The sequence below is a fragment of the Cololabis saira genome, chromosome 8, assembly GCF_033807715.1.
Source record: "Cololabis saira isolate AMF1-May2022 chromosome 8, fColSai1.1, whole genome shotgun sequence".
NCBI classification, from domain to species: Eukaryota; Metazoa; Chordata; class Actinopteri; order Beloniformes; family Belonidae; genus Cololabis; species Cololabis saira.
Window position 1 is genome coordinate 24,618,372 of NC_084594.1, and position 23,125 is coordinate 24,641,496.

The following is a 23,125-nucleotide window of genomic DNA, read 5'->3' on the forward strand; positions in this document are numbered from 1 at the left end:
GTCTCTTGTTATACTACTATTCAGCTGAGAGTTGGAGTCACATGGTTTTGAAGTTACTTTTAAAAGAAAAACTATATGAATGAGTAGGCCTTAAAATATTTTTTAATTTCTTAAAAACTTTAATATCAAATAGATTTAGGCCTTAAATGCAATGAAAAGGTGTATGCCTCCTTTGCCTGTTGTCGTACAAAGATTTTCCTTTGGCTTGGACTCATGAAAAAAATCGATTTCACTTCATTCGGGATCCCAAAAGATCTAGTCAAATATCCAAAAGATCTAGTCAAATATCCAACATAAAAGTATTTCCACCACAGTGAAGGTGACATTGTAACTGTCCAACAAAAGTAAACTAAAGAAAAAAAGGACAGGAAGCCCAACACACGCTTGTTAAAGCATCACCTGGAACCCTATTCATGCAGCTCATCCACTGCCTTTGATAACGTATTATGTAAAAAATAAAAGACTAAACTACAGTTTCTTTGTCATCAAATCTTTCCATGCAGGTTCAAGCCAAAATCAGCTTAAAATTAAATGAAATAGAGAAAAGACATCAGGACAAACTGTCCCAACAAATATAACAGCTGGACATGTTTGTTCAGCAGATTATGCTCATTAACTGCTGCTGGATAATAGTACACAATTAAGTATTTCACTTTGTCACTGTTCTTTTGTATACTGTACACCAAGAGCAAACATTATCACTTCCATGATGCCAGAAGGCTTGCGCTACTGCAACAGGTCCAATCCAGGTAAGCGACTGCGGGCCCATCAGAGCTCTGGCATATTGATGATGCTTCAGTAGTGCAACTTAAAATGAGAAGATTTGTACAGGTTTAATCAGAATTCCTGTAAAACAACATTATTATATGCCAGTAAAAGGAAAGAAAACTGTCAAACAATTTTTTTCTTTTTTTTTATTATAAATGGGTTGACAGTTAATATAGTTTACAGTATTTACAGTATATCTTATATCTGGCTACGACATAAAAGGCAAATGTTCAGTGAACAAACAAACTCATGATTTGTAGCAAAGTTAAGGCTTAAATGCATATAAAATGACAAAGTATAAATGTACAAATCAGTGGAAAAGTTCATGTTTGATGCTTAGAAGTGGAAACCAAATGCATGAAAACCATGGCTAATGTTTGCCTGAACAGTAACATAAATCTGTGTCGGTGTGTGTGTGTGTGTGTGTGTGTGTGTGTGGCGGGGGAGGGGGGGGGGATTTACAGTAACATTGCGATAGAATTTGAGTAATTTCACATTCAGTTGAGTATTAATATGGATCAAAATAACAATGTTATGGTGCATCATTCAATGTAACAGAGACACACAGGCATGCATGAATGAGCTAGCTGAAGTAAGCAGAACAGTTGCAGATATTACTGACTTTAGACTTGTTTATGATTGACTTGTAAAACTATTGAAACCATAAGCTTCACAGTGTCAGCTGCTCCATTGCTATTTATTGTCTTCATGAAGTACTTAAATAGTGCTAATGATTTAGATCTTTGAAAATGTAATCAAATTCAAATGAGAACTCAGGAACTGCCTTGAGCACAATACTGTAAAACTCAACTGTGGAAATGGATATAAACCCCACGGAAACTAGACTATTAAATGTTTAAATCAAGTTGATCTTCTGTGAAACAGCTTATGAATGATACTGAGTGCTGAAATATGTCACATAAAAATTGATATTGTATTCTTTTTTCATTATCTAAATTATTAAATGAAATGCCACAAATTGAACAGTAAGCACATATATCTACTTAAAAAACAACAAAAAACTAAAAAAAAAAGATGAATTGGGGTTTAAATTTAGGTGCCAAAGATTACATCAGGCTCAGACCATTAGCGATGGGCCTAGGTCTGATTTAAATAACGATTTAAAATGAAGAAACTTTCACTGAACCATTTCGGTATAAAAAGAATCATCAAAATACAGGTAATATTTCAAAAGAGTGTCAATGCTCATGCCAAAATCAGCAAAAAAAAAAAACAGGGTATTAAAAAAAACAACCAAAAAACCAAAATGTCGATATGGTCTCTGCAAGTAATGCTTGCAGATAAAAAAAAAAAACGTTCAGTCTAAATATAACATTATGTTGTGTTCCATTTACTGTTGGTAACAACACTGGTTCATAACATACGTTATGCAGTACTTGGGTCACATAAACAGCATAGCAAGATGTCCAAAGATAACAAAAAAACAAAACTAAAACTTAAACTAAACTAAAATGTGTATGTTTGATTTAATGTGAATAGCACGAGACAGCTGAGTGTTTACTCTGTTGATGCGAGCAGCAGCCATGTTGCGTTCTGAAATTAAGGCAGATAACTTTGCTCTGACTTTCCGAGTTGAAATTTCGACTTCGTGGATTATTTCAGATGAAATCCCAAAAAAGGAACTCAGAAATTTGGACTAAAAGGAAAATGAATGCACTATCAAGCTTTATCAGTAAAATAGACGTTTGGATTTAAGCTGCAATCGCTGAACCTTACTCTGATTGATAGTGGCCATTTCTTCAAGAACCACCAAAAAAACTACAAATTATTTTCCATGTGGTCATATGTGGATATTCCGGTTTGGAAGGCGCATGCGATCAGGCTGGTGATGACCTCTGCATGAGCTGCACACAGTGTGATACGTGTAAGGATGTAGATGCATGGAGCCAGATGCATGACGCTACTTTCCTGTCTAAAATTGCAGTTTGTGTCAGAATTGATGCTGGACATTTAAAGCTGAAAAAATAAAAACTTGCCCGACTTATAATACCACAAATAAATATCACCATTACTGAGTAGTTTGCATGGCCCCCATTTGCTTGAAAGCATCCTTCTAATGAGACGACGGATGGTACCCTGGGGTATTCTCCTCCCAGATGACCAGGGCATCACTGAGTTCTTGGACAGTCTCAGGTGCAACCAAGCGATACATAATGCCCCAGAGGTATTCTGATGGACTTAGGTCAGGTGAGGACGGGGTTCAGTCAGTGGTATCGATCCCTTCATCCTCCAGGAACTGCCTGCATACTCCCACCACATGGTCTGTAGAGGTCTGAGAGGACGACCCTCATGAAGTCTGTTTCTGATTGTTTGGTCAGAGACATTCACACATGTGGCTTGCTGGACGTTTTATAGGGCTGTGGCAGTGCTCATCCTAATCCTCCTTACACAGAGGAGCAGATACCCGTTGGGTGATGGGTTGAGAACATTTACAGCCCTGTCCAGCTCTCCTACAGTAACTGTCTGTCTCCTGGAATCTCTTCCATGTTCTTCAGACTGAGCCGGAAGACACAACGTCTAAACCTTCTGGCTTTGGCACTAGGTAAAAAATGTCAGAGGCCTCCGCCTGTAAACTGACTTGATGCTATGATTACAACATAGTTATTTTAATTTGATTTAATACAGATAACCAGACAAAGCAATTCCTGAAAAAATTGGGGTTGGATGGCTGCTAATGACCATAACTTGTCTCTTGGCGAAAAGGTTGAGACAAATCCAAAAGGGTCTTTTTCTAGGTGGAGCATGTAACAGAGAAGCTATTGATCAGCTGTGAATTCTTAGAGGCAGTCAGTCTTTCCAAGACGATGAATAATGCTCATCCCTGCTCTCCTCCTTAATGCTGAAAATGTTCAGTTCCATCCTTACAAATGCGTGTAAAAGTTTGAGATGAATTCATGAAAGTGTTTGTAACAGCTTCTGAAAAGCAGCGGATTGTGGTTGGCAGTCAGTGATGAGCTCATGGTTTTCATGGTGACCTGAAGTCAAGAATCCACTGGATTCACACTGAAAATGCTTTTAATCAGTGTGTGAAACAACTGCTACTTAACGGGAAACTGTTATCCCAAACAAAACCTATTTGCCACCATGAGAGCCAAAAAAAAAACAAGCATTGCCTTAGAAAGATAACTCATGAGAGAGCGGAAAAAGTTTTTTCTATATTGATAAAAAGCTATGGTCCAAGAAAACATTTTTCTTTTAAAAATTGAATCTTCCTCCACTCTACTCAATGCCAGTGATTCTCAGGCTCATAAAAAATGAATGTCTTTTTATTAGTATGGGCAGTTTTGCAGATAAATGGTTGATTTTTTAGTAACTGTTTAGGAACAGTATGAGTCACATGAACTAGCTTTTCACTTTTGCAATGTTTACAAAAACAAAGAAAGTGTTTCTGATCAAGTCTTGTTCTTGGATACCACACTCATCTGTTTTCTTGTACAAATATGTTGAAAAACTCAATGACTTCCAAAATGTACTTACGTTAATAGGTGACTGTATGTGAAATAAAAAATATATGATTTTGATGTGATGTTAGCGACAGGTTGAAAATGGTTGACAGGTTAAAAATGACTAACTTAAGATGTTAACATACCATTAATGTGCGCATTATTGCCATATAAAACACTAACAGGAGAGGTGGCACGACAGACATTAATACACATACATACACTTTTATGTTAAGTTGGCCACACAGCAAATGGAAGACTATTATGATCCCGATATATTTTTTGCAAAGACTTGAGGAAAGAATGTAAAGGAGCGTATAAAAAAAGACAAAGTAATCCATAAAACAGATTTTCCATGTAGCTGCCGGGAGCAATTTTTTTTCTTCCTTTTCTTTTCTGTCAAGTCACATGGAAAAAGACATTTTTGGCCTGTTAAGTCTCAAGCCTGAAAGTGCTGAGAGATCATCTTTGGACGTCCCCGTTAATACTATCTGGTCAGCAAGAAAAGGAAATTGGGATACACTCATCAAAGGAGCACCTCTCCTCAAAATACTGGCACGTATTTGGAGCCTGTTTCTGGGTCCCGTGGTCCACCTCGGCCCGAGCGGTGCGGTGGAGCTCAGATGAGGGAGATCCGTATAGGAATGGAGGGAGAGTCTGTCCTGTGTGCAGGTGAATGATGGGACACCACATGTTCCACCACGGCGTGTTTAGACATGTGCTTCATAAGGTAAGTTTCCTGGGGGAGGAAAAAAAAACACAAGAAGATATTGTGTTTCAGTGAAAGCAACAGTGTTCAGTCATGTTTCGAAAGCAAAACTCGATTTGCAACTCACCGAGGTGTATGCCCTGCCACACATGCTGCAGCAGTAAGCCTTGGCATTTTTGATTGCGTGTGCAGACAGGTGGATTTGCAGCGAGGCAGAGTCTGAATAGGCACGATAACAGTTGGAGCATTTGAAGGGCTTGTCCTTGTTGTGTTGCCTCTGATGAGACTTTGGAAGAAAAAAAAACAACACACCCCAAAGGGACGATGACTGGAAGGGGTGTACAACAAAGCAAGGCCCTACACGACTTCTAGCATCAGCAAATTGACTTCAAGACTTCTGATGACAAGACATTGCATCTTAAAGTCATTGCAGTGTTCACACTTCGTGACGGATGTGGTGACTGTGACTTTATAGATATCCATTGGCCATTGGCAATGGCTTGGGGGCGCCCCAGAGAGAATCTTTGATCTTTGATAAGTCTTTTGAGTTGTTCACATATAAAGATTGAGTGCCGACAGGTGACCAACAGCAGCAATTTACCTTTAGTCTGTGAGCTTGGTGACTGAGAAGTCAGGCTTAAGAGTGAAGTGGGAAAGAGGTTTAAGAAAAGAGAAAGAATTGCTGGCAGAAAACCGTTTATCGTGTAAATTAGTCAATCAGTATACTGTAGGTTATTTATTTAGTTATTTAAATCTATAATATAACAAAAGTTTAATTAATTGATACCCACAAGGAACTTTTGATTTTCTGTGTTCGATTAGCTACAATATCAGCATTATGAAACAGCCAATAGATTGGATTGAATGAATGTTGGTTCCCGTGGCAATGTTTGGCTCAGATATAACACACTTCATCTTTTGAGAATATTCATCATTTTTAGATTTCCAAAATGAAAAAGGAAATATAATGGTGAACCGACATTGTATTCTGGTTAAACTTGATGATTAAAATGTTTTATCAACAATTTTACTTTAAGCTTTACCATTTTTTCTGATTTCGCCATCTGGGATATTAGATTTAATTATAGATTGGCAACTTCTTTTATTTTAATTTTATTTTTTTACATTACTTCCTATTGGGCGGGTCATGTGCTCGGTTAAAGTCATGACAGGGAGTCAACAAACATAATTCTCTTTCTCATTAATCTCTCCTTGTAGCACATTGTTTGTTGGATGGTTAAACAGAAATAATACAACACGTGTTTACCTGCAGATTAGAGAGTTGGGTAAAAGCCTTTTCGCATCCCGGGTGGGCGCATTTGTATGGCCGATCCCCCGTGTGGATTCTGAAACAGAAAATCAGTTGGCTGAAATAGGAGAGTCAGACAGGAGGCTAGAGGAAAAAAATGGAAAAAAAAAAACAAAGACAAGCAATTCAGTGCCCTCAAATATGTTGACACATGAGTTGAGTTTGAGCCTGGATAGCCTGATCTACACACTGATCCACGAGACAAGTTAATTTAACCTGAATTGATTTCATGTATATGCAGTCATGTGCCACATACATGTTTGTGTTTGTGGCGATGAGTGAATGAAAATCATGAGAAAATCATAGATTGATACTCTTACCATCAATACTCTAATCAATTCAACTAATGTGAGTTCATAGATGGGTATGGGCTGCCCAAAATGACACAGATGCAACAAATGACACACGCCAGTCTAGTACTCACTACATTCAACCGGGTTCTTGTAGCAGGCTGAACGAAATTCAAGTGACAATTGTCTGCATGCAGTGACTACTGGGTCTGCATTCAGCCATGTACATACCTGCCAACCACTGGGATTCTCTCAGGAGCAGCATCTTTATGTACAGGGCAAGGCAGCGGAGCATCTACTTTTAAGAATCTATTAAGACTCATTTCTTCATAGATTACCGCCATCCTAACCCACCCAAACTAAGAATCTGACTAAGCTTGGCTGTGCACATTATGAAACAGTAAATTATAGGATTTTCTGCCAGGAAAAGATTATACTGTTGCTCATCAAAGCTTTAGTGGGCAACATGACAAAGCCACCCGTCACAAGTGAACTGTAATTATGTCAATGGTCAGACCTGGTGTGCTGCTGCAGGTGGGAGAGCTGGCGAAAACACTTCTCACAGTAGGAGCAGCGGTACGGTTTGGTGCCCAGGTGTATGCGCAGATGCTGGGCAAGGTAGGAAATGTTTGTAAAGGTCTTGGTGCAGTGAGGACACTTGTGAGCCTTTGCCTCCGTGTGTGTTTTGGAGTGAATCTGCATGTCTGACTTGGAGAAGAAGGTCAGCGGGCACACTTTGCACCTGTAACAAGGACACAGCGACACAGAAGGAGGACATGCATCAAAGAGATGCACAAATGACAATTTTCTCAGTGAAGTTCAGCTGAAGATCACTGAAACAATGCTTGGTCATTTTCTTTTCTCACAATAACGAAGATGTTGAGGAAGAATAATCTTTTTAAAATCCTGCTGTTGGTTTATAAATCTCTGAATGGTCGAGGGCCAAAATACATCTCTGATCTCCTGGTCCATTTTGAACCAACCAGAACACTCAGGTCGTCAGGGTCACGCCTAGTTTCTGTACCCAGAGTTCGAACCAAACACGGTGAGGCAGCAAACAGCTTTTATGCTCCTCACCTGTGGAAGAAACTCCCAGAATGCATCAGGTGCTGAAACTCTCAGTTGCTTTAAATCAAGGTTTAAAACCTTTTTATTTACTGCTGCATTTCAGTCATCACCCACAATGCACTGCAACCTTTATTTCTTGCATCTCATTTGTAAATTATTATAAAGTGATTATTTTAAATCCTATAAATTATTTTATTTTATTTCTTTAGCTTATTATTATTAATAATAATAATAATAATAATAATTTTTAAATATTATTATTAGCAGTATTATTATTATTATTATTATTATTATTATTATTATTATTATTATTTTGTTTAAACTTTAAATCATGAGTTTTAATATAGCTACTATTCCTTTTTAATGTTCCTACTCCTTTTTCAAGCATAACATGCTATTATATTTATTAATTCTCGTCTACTTTGTTTACGATGGTACTTTTATTATTTAGTTTTTATTATTGTCATTTTTTATGTTATTGATTTATTGTTCTGCTGTTTTATTTTTTGTGCTTTTTATGTTCGAAATAAAAGATATCAAATCAAAATCAAATCAAATGATGAATCGCTGTCAATCACCCTGTTGTTGAATGGTGCTATATAAATAAACTTGCCTTGCCTTGTGGTTTACAGTGTGAGAAGATATCATCTTTATAAGGGCATATTATCAGGTATATATCTGGGCGTTACATCTTATCTATTTGTACTTTACAAAACATTTGGACATGAAACGGTGTTAAAGTTTTATGACTGACTATCTCTGCTGCTCTGTTATTCATCAAAGATTGCGGTTTCCTTGTATTATTAACGTCATGATTCAATGGTAAATGTGAACTCTTGAGTTTGGAGTCTCTGATATGGAAGGATCAAATAATTCAGTTTTCCCTTTAAGTATCCAGAGAAGAGCTCCCTCCTGAAGACAGTTAACTAAGTAAACAAACGAGCGGTTCTTGTGTATTCATGATCTTGACTTTCAGCATTCCACCAGCTCGAACAAACACGGGGCAAAACTGAGCTGCTGAGTTCACAAATTATATGCAAATAATATACAGTACAGACCAAAAGTTTGGACACACCTTCTCATTCAAAGAGTTTTTATCGTCTTTATTTTCATGACCTATGAAAATTGTAGATTCACACTGAAGGCATCAAAACTATGAATTAACACTAATTAATTAATCACAGCAAAAGGTGGCTACTTTGAAGAAACTAGAATATAAGGCGTATTTTCACGTTTTACACTTTTTTGTTAAGTATATATTTCCACATGTGTTAATTGTTTTGATGCCTTCATTTTGAATCTACAACATTAATAGTCATAATAAGAAAGGAAACTCATATAATGAGAAGGTGTGTCCTAACCTTTGGTCTGGACTGTATAATATAACTAAAGAAACACATGTCCATGCTAGAACCTTATCAATGAGTTTAGTGATGTGTGTCAAGGGTGTGCTCTAGTAGTTCAACAACCAGCGCTAGACTCCTGCACAGCACATGTAGGACATGACACGCTTACTCTTCAGCCACAACAAGACTGAGTGCGAACCCACAATGCACCAATGGATCTCTTTCAGAAATCTGTTCACTTTGAGGTCAATTTATCACCAATTATCAGCATTAAATACAGTTCATGAGGAACATACAGTATATAGGCGAAACTGTTTCAATTAACTTTTTCAAAGGGTGGACAACATGCAAAACGTGAGCCCCTCGAACTGACTCACTATGAGCCGGCGCCACCAGTGATGCATTCACGAGCCTTGTTTCCAACGATTATTGGGTAAAAAACAAGACAAAAAAACTGGTAGCTCTATAAAAGAACTTTCTTACCTGTAGGTTTTCCCCTCTTTTGTAGGGATGGTGATACAGGACTGGTCATTGCCAGAGGCCAGGATTGGGTAGGGTACCACCAAGAGCGAAGACCTGTTCTCCGCCTTGATCTTCTTGCGCCCTCGTTCCACCTTTGGCGGAGGGCCGAGGAGTCCTAAAAGACCCCCGCTCCCTTTCCCGGGCTCTAACCCACGGCCGCTGGCTAACCCTGAGATGAGGTGTGGGGTGGGAGTGCCACCCAGCCGGCTGTGGCTGCTTGAGGTGGGTGTTGTAGGGCTGATGATCTCTGAGGTGTTGAGGTTCCCTGTTCTGGACGCCAGAGCCACACCTGATGGACCCAAAAGGGAACAATGAGGGTTTACATCTTTGAAAAAGATAATAACCAAAGGTTTTGGATTTGGTTTCAAAAGAACAAAATACTGCTCTCAATTTGTTTATTTATTTATTTAAAAAAAAGGATCCCCATTAGTCTTCACCATGGGAAGACTATTCTTCCTGGGGTCCACACATAGACATACAAAAGAACAATAATACAACTCAAAAAGGGTGAAAAACATTCACTAGAATTCCTGAAATAATAAATTGAAACAAAAATAAAAGATTAAGTAACCAACCAAAACCATCCACATCTTAAGTAACAATATCTGCTATTATCACCAGATCTGTATCCACTTTTGGGCAAAATAGTTTGCAACGACTTTATAATTTATAATATACCTATACCACTATTTATAGTAGTATAAATATACTATATATCATAATATACTTATACATTATAATGTACTTATACTACTATACTATATATACACTCATAGCCTACAGTAATTTAGAATATATTTACTATTAAATTTATAATATACTTACAATTTGGAAAATAATCACAATATCACAATTCAATTAAATTAAGATATTTAACTGATGTGTTCAGTTAAAAGAAGAAAAAAAATTCCATGGAAAAAAAATGATTAACTCTCTGACAATTAATAATCAATAGTGAGGTATTTATGACTTGCAACAAGGTCAAAATACTCGGTGACCGAGCCTTTTCCGTTGCCGCCACCAGGGTCTGGAATAAGTTGCCTGCCCAGATGGGCCATATTTCCGACCTCAACATTTTTAAATCTAGGGTACAAACCCACTACTGTATTTAAGATGGCTTTTAACACCCAGTAGTGTGAGGAAACTTTTATCTCATTAGATTTGGTTGTATTTTATTGTTTTTGATTGTTCTTATTTATCCTCCTTTTTTATGTATTACTTGCTATAAAGCACCTTGGCACACCGCAAGGGTATTGTAAAGTGATATATAAATAAAGTACATTACGAATAAAGTACATTGCAACTGGTTAGTTTGTTATGTTGGTTACAAATTAAGTCGGCACATCTCATTGATTTCATTCAGTTGTTGCTCCGTTGTTCACAAACTGTCCAGAATGCAGAAGGGACAGGGAACAATTGGCGTGTGTTTATATAATTAAAACTGAACCACAGGAACAATTTTAAGGGAAGCTCCCAGAAAATTGAGGGTTAGTGAAAAAAAAAAAAAAATAATAATTTTGTTGACTGCTACCCATATGACACTGATTTAAATCGGTCATCAGCACATACATGCACAAAATTCAGCTGAGTTTATAGCAGAGCACTTCGGGCATTTCAGTGTCACACTTTTCTCTGCAGGTCTGCAGCGTACACACAGTACGCCCAAAGGTCCTGTTCCTATTATGAATACAAAAACCACATCCTGAGGATGAGAACGAGGTGTGTGCTCACCTGAGACATGGTTTGTTCTGGTAGGATGGTCTATGAGCTGACGTAGGTGCCAGTCTTCCCATAATCCTCTGGCTTTGATAGCTGCCTTATCATCCAAATTCAGGTTTACATCTCCTAAAATACGGCCTAGTAAAGAAAAATAACATATATACATACAATTTATAACGCTTCGGTCACTTAAGGTATATCAAGAAGAAGTAGCATTAAGTTGTGCACTACTTTTGTGTGTTGTATTGACTGCAACATCAATACTCAGATAAACTCAGCCCTGTGGAGGCTGGAAGTCCCAGTACCTGTCACTGAGCTGGAGGCGGGGCGGGCGTGCAGGGCGATGTCTGGCTGAGACGGGCTGTTACTCTGGTGGGCCGCCATCTGCTGAGCTTTGGTCACCCCATGCTGGCCGGCTTCAGCCTGACTTGGGGTAGCCACTAAAGGCTGCTGGGAAGCGGACGAAGCAGCAGGCAGATGCGGTGGTCGGATCTTCTCCGCCATAAGCTGCTCCTTGATTTTATTAATCAAGACTAGGTTATCCAGCTGATAGCCAGAAAAAAGCATTAGTGAAAAGAGAACAGCCAGCATCAGTTCACTGTCATTTTCTGAGGCGACGGTCCCCTCTAATGGCTGCAACCCGACATTGCTGCCATGGATTTTAAAATTTCATGAGTTGAGGATCGGTTGTATATTTCCAAGTGTTCAGTTTGGAGTTGTGACCAGAGAGCGGGAAACTGGATGTGAAATATTGTGAAAAAAACATTTTTTTGCCTGATTTAAATGATTTTTAGAGGACAGAAAGTTGAAAGTGTCTTTGTTTCACAAAATTTAAGCCCCCAAAAGATTCATCTTGAATCTATTATTATTGCATTATTTTGACTAAAACCGTTTGCAATTTCTTTTTCACACAGTACAAACATAATGGGTATAATGTTGACACTTTTAAAAGGTACAATTAATGCTTAAAGAAGTTATTAAAGAACACATGTTGCCATTCAGGTGAGATCTTATGCATATGCTATTTCAGTAAGACAGTGCTAAAAAACACTTTGTCATTGTTACAACAAGGTGCTGTAGCAGAAGAGTCAAAGTGACCTGCCTGCAGTCTAGACCTGGATGAAGGTAAACGTGTCATTTGATCTTTTTGTATCACTGACTCACTGACTGTGTAAAAACACATAAAAATCCATTTAAAGTTTAATGCCAGGAAAAGTCTTGGTGGATTCCTTTTGTGATTATATCTCAGATCGAATCAGACCAACAGAGATAAGTCCTGAATGTTGATATCTAACATTTAAACCAAACTGTTTCATCATCTTAAATAAACATTAGATTCTCAAATGACTGACAGAAATGTAATAACTGATGGTGAAAATCAGGTAGTGCACATTTACATACCGATTTGATTTGGCGTCTGTAATCAGAATATATTTTTGCGTGATTATTTTCACGTCTTAATCTGTTAAAATAGTTGTTCCCAGTTTGGGAGTGTCCTTGCAGCTGCACCACATAAACTTGCACGACTTAAGGTTTTATGCTTTTAATTTGTCGTTAAAATTGTGCGAGTGTGATTTTACGTTGAATGTCTTCATTAAATGTTTTCATTCTAATGACGTCATTAAAATATAAAAACGCATAAATTGACAAATAAAATAATCATATCAGTAAAAAGAATTTATGCACAATACAAGTGGTTCATGCTCACCACTTCTGTAAATCTTTCACTGATTAAATGGTGATCTATATAAAACCCAATCATTTTGATTAAACCTGTGGAGAAGGTTCACATAGTGCGACACCCTGTGGTCATCTTCTGTGAATGCATGTGGTGTCTGCTGACGGTTTCTCTGTTTTTATAACAGATTGTTGTTCACAGAAACTCTGGAAAAAATGTAATAAAGGCACTTTTTTTGTTAAATTATTGTGTCTGATGGTAACTCATGAACTATTTAATTGCTGCTACTTTGTAGTCCAAATCACCCACCAACCGAACATTTAAAAGCCAATGTTAGTATTTATTTATTTATTTATTTATTTCATTTTATTAACATTTTTGTCATTATTGCCAGAAATATTACCTCACATTTCAGAAAAAGCTTATTGTTATTTTTATTGTTATTTGGGCGATTGGATATGATAAAATAAAGAGAGGATATTATTTCATTCAATAAATTAATGGACACTGGTGCCACCAGTACAAGTACCATCTCTGCTTATAACGTCTCCATCTTTGAAAATAGATTTCATATGATAATATGTCGTCAGAGTCTCAACTTTTATTTGGAAGGTTAAAGCTCAAATGTGGTGAGGAGAACAGGCTGGAAAATTTAGAAAAATAAAACCAGGAAGCCCCACACACTAATGAAAATAAACTTGAATGTTAAATTCTTTGTGTTCATAGGAACAGAAAAGAAGAAACGAAACTTAATTTTTATGCGGTTTCCAGATATTTAAAAAATGGAGGTGATTTTTTTCCACAATATTCGACACATACACAGTTGTAAACACTTCTCCAAACTTTTGTTATGAATGTTTAGGACATGTAAATATATATATATACATATATATATATATATATATATATATATATATATATATATATATATATATATATATATATATATATATATTTCCTAGGACATTAAGATTCCCAGTTTAAAAAGGACATATTATGGAAAATTCTCTTTTTTTAAGGCTTGAGCATGACATTTTGGCATCTGTGGCACCTACCAGACCATTTAACGTTTTATCAAACCACTCAGTTGGTGTTGAGTGTGCTGCCTCTGTAAGGACAAATGGGAGAAATCGAGCCGTTCAGATTTTGGTCCCGGTCCTACGTCACACCAGGGCTTCTTATAATAAGCAACAGCGCTACATAGTAAAATATCTGCAGAATATGAACAGAGCTGGATGCTTCGGAGGATCCACCATAGGGTTGTCTTCATGTGCCACAGACTTTTCACGTCTAAAACTGGATGGCATTTGAAGTGAACGTAATGCTGCGCATGTCTTTGGTTGCCTCACACAACAGACTAACAGCAGGTGTGGTGTCCTTGTAAAGTTAAAAGGTGTTGCAGAATTGCTCACCTGGCCAGGCATGGCAGGAGGTGGAGGCCAAAAATAGGGATTGTTAAAACGAGGTTCAGCCATCCTGAAAGAAAGACAGAGCAGTGTGTAAACGAGGTGACAGTCGCTTCTCCATCTGTGATGAAACACTGATCAGCACTCAGATCCGCAGTTAAACCCAACAGTTTATGACAAAAGTTTACGACTACTTAGGCTTGTGAGCCGCTGTTTGAAGCAACGTGTTCTCACAAAACATGTTATCTGGTTACGTAGGCGAGTTTGCCCTGCAACCTGTCCAGAGTGAACCCCTGCCTCTCACCCGGAGAGACCTGGGCTAAGCTCCAGCAGATCCCCGGACCCTGAATAGGAATAAGAGGGTGTAGATAATGGATGGATAATGGATGATGAGATACAGGTGGGTGTTTTTTTTTAAACTCAAGTTATTTGTCTTTATTTACCTTTTCCCTCAGATGCAACTGTTAATGTAAAGTATTCTTCAACACTGACCTGCATACTTATTTGTGACTCTGTTAGTGTGGAAACCAGCAGCTAAAAACTGTGTCAGCAGCTGCCCACCCAAACACCAGCTGACTGTTTGATGCAATAATTAGGGCCCGAGCACGGACAGTGCCAAGGCCCTATTGTATCTGTGGGAATTTTTATCCTCCTTTTCTTTGTTTTTCTTCAGATAAAATGAGGGCTTATTGCCCCCCCCCAAACGTGCCCCAAAAGTCACCAAATTTTGCACGCAAGCCAGGCCCGGCGAAAAATATGATATTTAATGGTTTGCATTAATGGGCGTGGCCTAACGGCTCAACAGCGCCCCCTAGAAAACTTTGTGCCTCAAGCCCCACAATACAGTTTGACGTACATGCACGAAAATCGGTACACACCTGTATCATGTCGCAACTTAAAGAAAGGTCTCTTATCGCCATGGCCGAAACTGAACAGAAAGTCGGCCATTTTGAATTAATCGTGTAATTTTGGCGCAATTTATGCCATTTCTTCGTCCGTTAATGCGGCCCGAACCGTAACGTGCACCCAGGTGTGTTATACATCAAAATGTGCGCCTCGATCCTGCGACGATGGGCATTACTTTTCTCAGTCAAAAAAAGTATAGCGTATAGCGTGGCGACGCTATACGCCAAAAAGCGTGCCCCCCTTTCATCTGATTGGTCCATATTTGATAGTTCCTACTTTCTGCCATAACTTTTGAATGGTTTGACATAGAGAGTCATGGGTGGTGTCATCGGACTTAGTTTTGAGTCCTTCACCTTTATATCTGAAAATTGCATGCGCGAGGGCCCGTTCATCGCAGCTTGCAGCTTTAATTAGTCTTGCTATAGTGTATTCTGTATCAAATCTCCTGTTCAACTCAATTTCTCACACCTTCTCTATGCCACCGCTTCGTCACTTATGCAGCAAGGATGATTCTGAGCGGTGAGTGAGGTCAGCAGACTTTTGCTTGAAAGATTGCATTTCTGTGAACAATCTGGTAGCTTTTTCTTAGTAATCTCGACCACAGTCATTCACGTTGGGCATGCTGCCTTGGAGATAGGCCCTCACATGATTACAACAGTTAGACGAGGAACTTGCTGAAAAAGTTATCAGAGAAAACAGAGAAGGATGTGGCTCTGATCCTAATCTGTGGCTGCCTGTCTCCTCCTTGATACATGGGGCCCTGACTGGTTACGATGGAAAGGGAGGGCAAATGTCGCACAGTCTCCCCCACAGAGTGCAGTTAAATCTAACTGTTGTTTCTAAAGTCTAAAGCCTTTTAAAAAACAAAGGATTCAGAATAACCAGGATTCTTCGCGGAAGGAAGGTGCTGCACACATTTGTAAGTCAGTTAATCCAACTTTTACTCATGTATCTAACTAAGAGTTGATAATAGGGCATATTTTTGAGTTAAATCTCTTTTGATAGGGAAACACAAAGCTTCATTGAGCTGCATGTTTGACCAGGTGGCGAGAAATGTTCCTATTCTTAAAGCAGAGTGAGATACCGAACTGTTGGAGTTATGATCTGAAGGCCTTTCTTTCCACAACTTCTCTTTTCAGCCCTGCATGAAGTTCTTTTTCAAACATTTTGCTTTGCATGCTTTGGCACACGGCACCATTCCTGAGTCTGTTTGGCTTAGCGGAGGCATAACACAGTCCACATCTACGAGCCAAAAGAAACAAAACCGATACGTCTAGAGGTACGAGTGTACAATGCACCTCAGAAAATATTTCTCCAGCGATGCCAGTGGGGGTCAGTTTCACTTCCTGCACTCTCTCTGTCTCAGGCAGTTGGACCACTGTTGCAGATCTTTTTGCCCCTTTCTGATGTGGTACGTTATCACAGCGAAGTTCTTTATATATCTCAGCTGTTTATGTTGCTGTGTTCGGGGTTTCTTTTAGCTTGTTTTCAGACCAATAAAAATAAGTTCAAAATCGGTTCATTTCTGCACCCAGTTCAGCAGTTTTCTCTGACTTACAACTCGTACAACCTTGTGCATCAGTAAAGCTTATTTTCATGCAAAAGCGTCTGAGTTAGAGTATGGAGAGTTATCAGAAATTTCCGGACCATTTCCAGTCTTAGGAAAAAGAGTTATACATCACCTGCATGTGATGATGAGAAAGTTAGGTTGGATGTCAGGATCTTCTACAAACCAAGCAGAGAGCTGCACATGGAACATATTTTCTCCTTTAATTAATAAACCATCTTATCGCTGTAATGTCAAAAGAGAATTCACATTATTTGACAGACAAATAGCCTACTATTGAATTGTCACTTTTAAGAAAACCTAACCTAATGTTTTCCAGTTTCACCTGGAAAATAAGCTTTAAATAATAATCAAATGAGTTATGGTTTGTAACTGCTGCTGCTACGAGATCTAACGCCAGACCTTTTGACCTTTTGACCTTTTATGCAGCATAGTTCCTAAATGTAATACTTTCAATACTTTTTAACCTTTCTAATGAGTGGCCCTTTAAAAATGGTTGACATTGTGTCTTATCACATTGTAAGCTGTAAATTAAAGCTGCGAGATGCAAGATTCACACTTTAAATGCTTCAAAATTAACACAAGTATAAGTACATCAAAGACAACTGTTTTGACATTGTGTCAAACACACATAGCTCCACTGACGTTAATCAGCTTGTGATGTGGAATCGGTCCAACAAGCCTTGTAATGCCACTCTGCCCCACTAGAGGGGGTATGAATCATTGAATCATTCGATCAACCTTCACACATTGAAATATAGAGACAAATGAGGAGGTATTCCTGCCACATGTCATCAGGTTGAAAGTACCCCCTGGATAGACCATTCACGCTGAGCTCACACACTCGGCAAGTGGTGCGTTGTCAGTGGCCGTCTGTTAGCACATGATCATTACAGCTCTAAGACACTTGCCAATGAGTTTTGCCTAACTGCTGGAAAATATCTTTTAAATCAAGTGATATTCAAACAATTTTTCACACACGCCGGCTCTCTGTTGCACAGACAGTCTGACGCCTGTGTGCACTAACCCATTTCTTTGGTTCTTCGTTGGTTGAACCTCTGTTTCTTCCCTCAATTCCCTCGACTTTTGTGCATGGCTACGCCCCATGTCCCATGTGTGTGTTTTTTGTTGATAAAAGTAGTTTGGAGACCAGCTGAGTGACCTAGTCACCATCAGATCATGAAGTAGGAGGCTCCAGTTAGGATGCAAGTTGGAGAAGCCACCAGCAGATCTCAACATTATCATTGGATGATGAACACGTGTTTAACCCGCATTGGGGAATATAAACGCGAGGTGTTTTTATTTGTCACCCCGTACCTGAAGGCGAGTTGAGGGGAGGGAAGGCAAGTTGGAAGGCGTCATCCACGTAACATAACGCAAGATGTGTGGGAGTGTAGAAAGACGTATTGCCCCCATATCAGCAGGATGAAATATGCCGTCAGACCGGTGTAATTTTCAAAATAAGGATGTACCCATAAGGATGTAACAACACAAGCGGTTGCTTCTTGCTAACCCCCAGTGGTTCCAGACATACGGCGGTTTATGGTTATCCTCGGCTCTGAGGGTGAGTAGCTTGTAGCTTCTCCACAGTTACCTATCTTGCAAATATAAGCCCTACTGTACCTCTGACGTCCTGTTGCTGTTACTCTCATCAGCTGTTTCCTTATTTTATTTAGAAAAAAAAAACAACCTCTGCTGGTGGGTTGTACTCAGGTACAACAACAAATCCTTCCCAGGACCCACCAGCCTGTGTCCGTTCTGTTTGCACTAGTCCTGACCCGAGAGTAAGTGAATCCTTGGAGGAGAGTTATTCGCAGGACCAGCTCGACACGCCATCCCATGTCAGTCAATGCAAAAAGGACAGGCGACACCCTAGAGCCGCGTGTTAAACGCAGGGCATCCGCCAGGGTAAAAGGGGCTTATGAGACCAAAAGAACCATCTCACCACCACCAGCTTCCTCTCACATCTAAAAATCATGCCCTGAGGTGAAGGGAACGAACTATAAAAAGCGGCTGTTGCTTTCCCCTGAAGTAACTATTAGGAGATAAAAAAATAAATATTGTGCAGAACTGTTAACATTTCTTCTTGTTGGCTAAGCTACGCTTAAGTTATAATGTTGCACTGTCACTGTACTATATTTCAACATTTGGTTTTGATTACAGATGATGAGAGGGGTTGGGGGGGCAGTGCTCACTGTGCACTCAGTTCTGTCTTACACCATGAACATACATTACTTACATGAACTTTCTTGTGATATACTGTCCCCAATTTGGTCTGGAGTGGTGTTGTTACAAAGTGTGCCTTTAATTATTAGTCAAAAATTTCCAAAGCACCTCTCATTTATCAGTAAGGCAGGTTTTTATATCTGATCATATTCTTTGTAAAAGGTTCTGTTTAATTACGCAATAAATAACACAGATTATTACTTGAGGTAAAGTCAGCAGTTAAACGGGTAAAATTATGACTTCAGGGTTGTAAAAAAAAACTAATTAACTAGAAGCACTGTCTCTTCAAATTTTATCAGTTTCCAAACTTGAGGTAAGAAACCGCATTCAAAACTTATATAAACACACAAAATAAAAATACATCTAAAATCTTAAATAAAGGTGTTGAAACTAAATTTTACTGAATGGTTATACGAACTTATTAGAGCAGAACTGAGATAAGGGCTATACTAAAGTATCTTAGAATCTGTATATATTTATTCAGTGACAAATAAATAAAACATTTGTTGTCTCATTAAGGCCTCATAGGTGATTATTAGGAGACAGTGACCCAAAGCTACAAGATCAATCCCATTGACTGGTATTAATTCTGAAAGAAATAATGATTAAGGGGTAACAAAGCATTAAGAACGCCCCTTTTACCATATTTTGAAAATTCGACAACATGACATTATCAACATGCACAATCAATATTACAAAAACAAAACAAATAAATGCAATAAGTGGTATTTTCCGAATGCAATGCAATCACAGTAAATGTTCATAATATATTCAGCCCTGAAATTAGCATCTAAATTGGCACCTTGAGTGTTGTTGTTGCAGATGTTGCTGCTTGCATTTTTCTATTTCTTTGTGTATTTATAATAAAATGGGTCAATTTTAGCTGCAAAGTAATGGTTTATATTGTATATCGGAAATCATATCCTCATCCCAATATCTAACCAAGATATTACATGTTTTCCTAATATTGTAGAGCTTCAGTTTCTGTCGCCTACAAAAATGTTGGTACATTTCATCTCCTGCAATTTTGAGAAAAGTCACCAAAAATAATTGCATAAACATTCGGTGACAAAAAAGTAAGTGAACCCTTCAGACTTAATATTGCTGAAGGAGAAAAGTAAGTAAATCCCCTAAAACACAGTATTGGTGGTATAAAAAAAACAAATGCCTGCTCTTTTATCCTCACTTGTTACTGATGTCAGAATGAATGGGTAGCTGCATTGACAAAATTTCTCCAGCAAATGTTCTAGTTATCACTATTAATACAGGTGAAGCTCTAAAGCATTTTTTCCTCCTAGTTAAGGTGACTGAATATTTCCTCACATGGATTTGCAGATATCATGTCCTCCGCAGAAAGAACAGCATCCTCAAACCTCTCCTCAGCCTCTAAATGCAACGTTTCCAGATTTATCACAAAGAAACAGGAACGCATCCATGAAAACGAAAGTTGAGAATAACTTTCTAGCTTTCATACAACGTGAGATGAATTGTTTCACCTTTAAAAAGAAGGATAAACGGACACTGGCGCCGGAATGTGGGCTTTAGTATCTCTGGAGCCTGTTTTGATGCGTATTTTCTCCTCCAGAGGAGCGATCCTCCGCAGCGCAGCGCAGCGCTCCGTGCGCCGCCTCTCCCACATTCTCAGACAGTTTATTAAAAAATTCAGACAAAAGGAAAACAAAAATGGCAGCCCTGTCTTATTTTTACAAGCAACGGACGCCATATTCTGCAGATCCCAATATTATAAACGGGGAAAACTCTCCGGGTTAAATGTGTTTGCGACGGGGAACTGCGCGCGGCATATTTGCATTAAGCGTCTGAATGATTGTTTACTTTGATTTGCAGGTTTGAATAGCCCGGCTTGGGCAGGAAGAAAAAAAAAAAAAAAAAAAAAAAAAAAAAGAAAAAAAGCCTGACACTTCCTACAACAATCAGCATGCCTTTGCTGAGCGCTGCGCAGATGCTGAGGATAAACCCGACAACACGACGGCGATGATCATGACGCATTACTAAAGCCGCTAATTGCACGGCAGCTGAAGAGAAATGATCCTTTATCGTTCATGCTCATGCAAATGCTTCTTCTCTCCAAATCCAACTTTCGCACACGACTTAAGACAGAAATGGTGTGCGAAACGACACAGGGCAGCTGCGGGTTGAGAGGAAACATGGGGGGAAATAGGCAGAGAATTTGCATCGAGTCATAACATACCTGCACCAGCGACAGAAGAAATATTTTATAAAGGATCAGACTCCTCTTTCTGCTCGCTTTCGGTCGGACTTCAAACCTTCCGGGTCGCCTGCTGTTCACTTCTGGGTGCTGCAGGCGTGGAGTGAAAAACACGGGGCTCAAAGGAGATTTTTAACCCATTTTTTGGCTGTTTCCTTCATGCACACATTTATCCTTGCTTAGAATCGGGGGGAATGTGTGACAAAGCGCCCCTTGCAAGTTATTATAGTAATGTCATAGGGTATATTTAAATACATATCTATTGGACAAGTGAGAGTCATTTTTATGTCATCACTGCAGCACAGAAATTAACACACGAGCATGAAAATAAGCCATTTCAATGTTAGTCAGAGAGAGGGGATGAAGGAGGAACACTGTTGCAAGTGTAATCTTTTACACAAAGACAGCTTGGCTGTCATATGTGGTAAATATGAGGTGTAATCCTCAGCAGGACAGGCTGCTAATATGCTCTGTGCTTAGCTCAGCAGGAGATGGCACTGCTGCCACAGCAGAGACCCGAGCAGCTTCAGCCGCTGGTCAACATGCTGCTGCCTGACTGCAGCACTAAGTAGGATTGGATATCTCAAAAGTAGCAACCTGTAAAAATGACACAGTAACCATATTACTATTATTATGGAATGTATAAAATTATTTGAATGAATGAATGAAGTTTATTCAATCATGACAACACAAAAACAACACAACACCAAAAAACATTGTGCACAGCATTAACATTTCACACAAAACCAATAATCATGTGTTGAACAATGACTGAAAAGGCATAGGCTGAAGCAAACTGCTTATAAAAGCCTATCCTATATTACCAACTTTCTTTTTTTGGCTACCGACCTCCAGAAAACCAGAGACAAGAGAAAAGCAAAGAAACAACAAAAGGCAAAGAAACAACAGAAAAGCAAAGAAACATTAACAGAAAGTCAATCGCACTTATAAGCTTCAAAAATAGCTTTACAAACCATTTTCTTAAAAACCAAAAGAGAATGATGTCTTTTTAAATTGATGTTGGCATCATTCCATAATTTAACTCCAGTAATGGAGACACATCTCCTTCTCATACCTTTTTTAGCTTTTTGTACAGTAAAATTGCAGACACCTCTAAGATTATACGGAGTCTCCTGAATTGAAAAAAAACCTCTGTATTGAGTCAGGGAGCATTTTTGATTTTACTCTGAACATAATTTGCATGATTGTATAATAAAACAAATCATAAAATTTAATAACATGAAAATTTAGAAAAAGTGGCTCTGTGTGAGCGTAGTAATCAACCTTATTGATGATACGTATGGCTCGTTTTTGCAGTTTTATTATTGAATTTAAGTTGGTTTTAAAGGTGGATCCCCACAATTCCACACAGTAAGATAAGCGCTATATAAATAAAATGTATTATTATTATTATTATTTATAAATAGGGAACAATCACTGAATGGTAGATCAAATGCAAGGCCTTGGAATTCAGTACATTTCTGGATTTATACAGGATTGCAAGTGATTTTGAAATTTTCCCTTTAATGTATTCAATGTGTTGTTTCCATGTTAAGTTTTGGTCAATGACAACCCCAAGGAATTTAGTCTCAAAAACCCTTTCATTTGATGGATTAGAACCTAAAAATAAAAGCCCTTGGTTTAGGAAAGTAAAAAATTACAAAAATTGAAACAGTTATATCTTATAAGGTGGTTCTACTCCAGCTTCACACCCATCGTACCTCCAAATATGAAAATGCTTGACTCCTGTTGCCAAACCAAACTGTATAGCCTACTTAGGCTTTATTACTTGTACTTTCAGCAATGACAAGTCCAGAAATTCTGGCATAAATGTTCAAGCCAGAATCAGATCCGAAGTATAAAGTCATCAACTTAAGGAACCACAACAACAAATGCTACACACCAAGCTGAAAAATGCTT

At 38.5% G+C, this 23,125-nt stretch overlaps 1 protein-coding gene across 2 annotated transcripts; it reads right to left on the reverse strand.

Annotated features, from left to right (window-relative positions):
• Positions 1–923: 923 nt before the first annotated feature.
• znf362a (zinc finger protein 362a) lies at positions 924–21,281 on the reverse strand. Of its 2 annotated transcripts, none has more exons than XM_061727375.1 (9): positions 21,188–21,281; positions 14,286–14,349; positions 11,501–11,708; positions 11,208–11,333; positions 9,438–9,765; positions 7,058–7,282; positions 6,209–6,287; positions 5,069–5,227; positions 924–4,971 (listed from the first exon to the last, which is right to left on the reverse strand). In XM_061727375.1, the coding sequence occupies exons 2-9, from the start codon at positions 14,346–14,348 to the stop codon at positions 4,852–4,854; spliced, it is 1,308 nt and encodes a 435-aa protein (XP_061583359.1). In that variant the 5' UTR covers position 14,349; positions 21,188–21,281; the 3' UTR covers positions 924–4,851. The 2 variants fall into 2 exon arrangements, with proteins under 2 accessions (XP_061583359.1, XP_061583358.1); XM_061727374.1 differs by having other exon boundaries at positions 11,501–11,741.
• Between the last annotated feature and the right edge of the window lie 1,844 nt (positions 21,282–23,125).

What these genes read in the sequence shown, in the direction of transcription:
- znf362a (XM_061727374.1), bottom strand. Translation starts at nt 14,348, where the DNA reads ATGGCTGAACCTCGTTTTAACAATCCCTATTTTTGGCCTCCACCTCCT. An exon ending in AAAGAGGGGAAAACCTACAG is followed by an intron (nt 7,283 to 9,437) that starts GTAAGAAAGTTC and finishes TCCTTGTTACAG; the next exon opens with GTGCAAAGTGTGCCCGCTGA. An exon ending in CCCAACTCTCTAATCTGCAG is followed by an intron (nt 5,228 to 6,208) that starts GTAAACACGTGT and finishes TTTCTTCCAAAG; the next exon opens with TCTCATCAGAGGCAACACAA.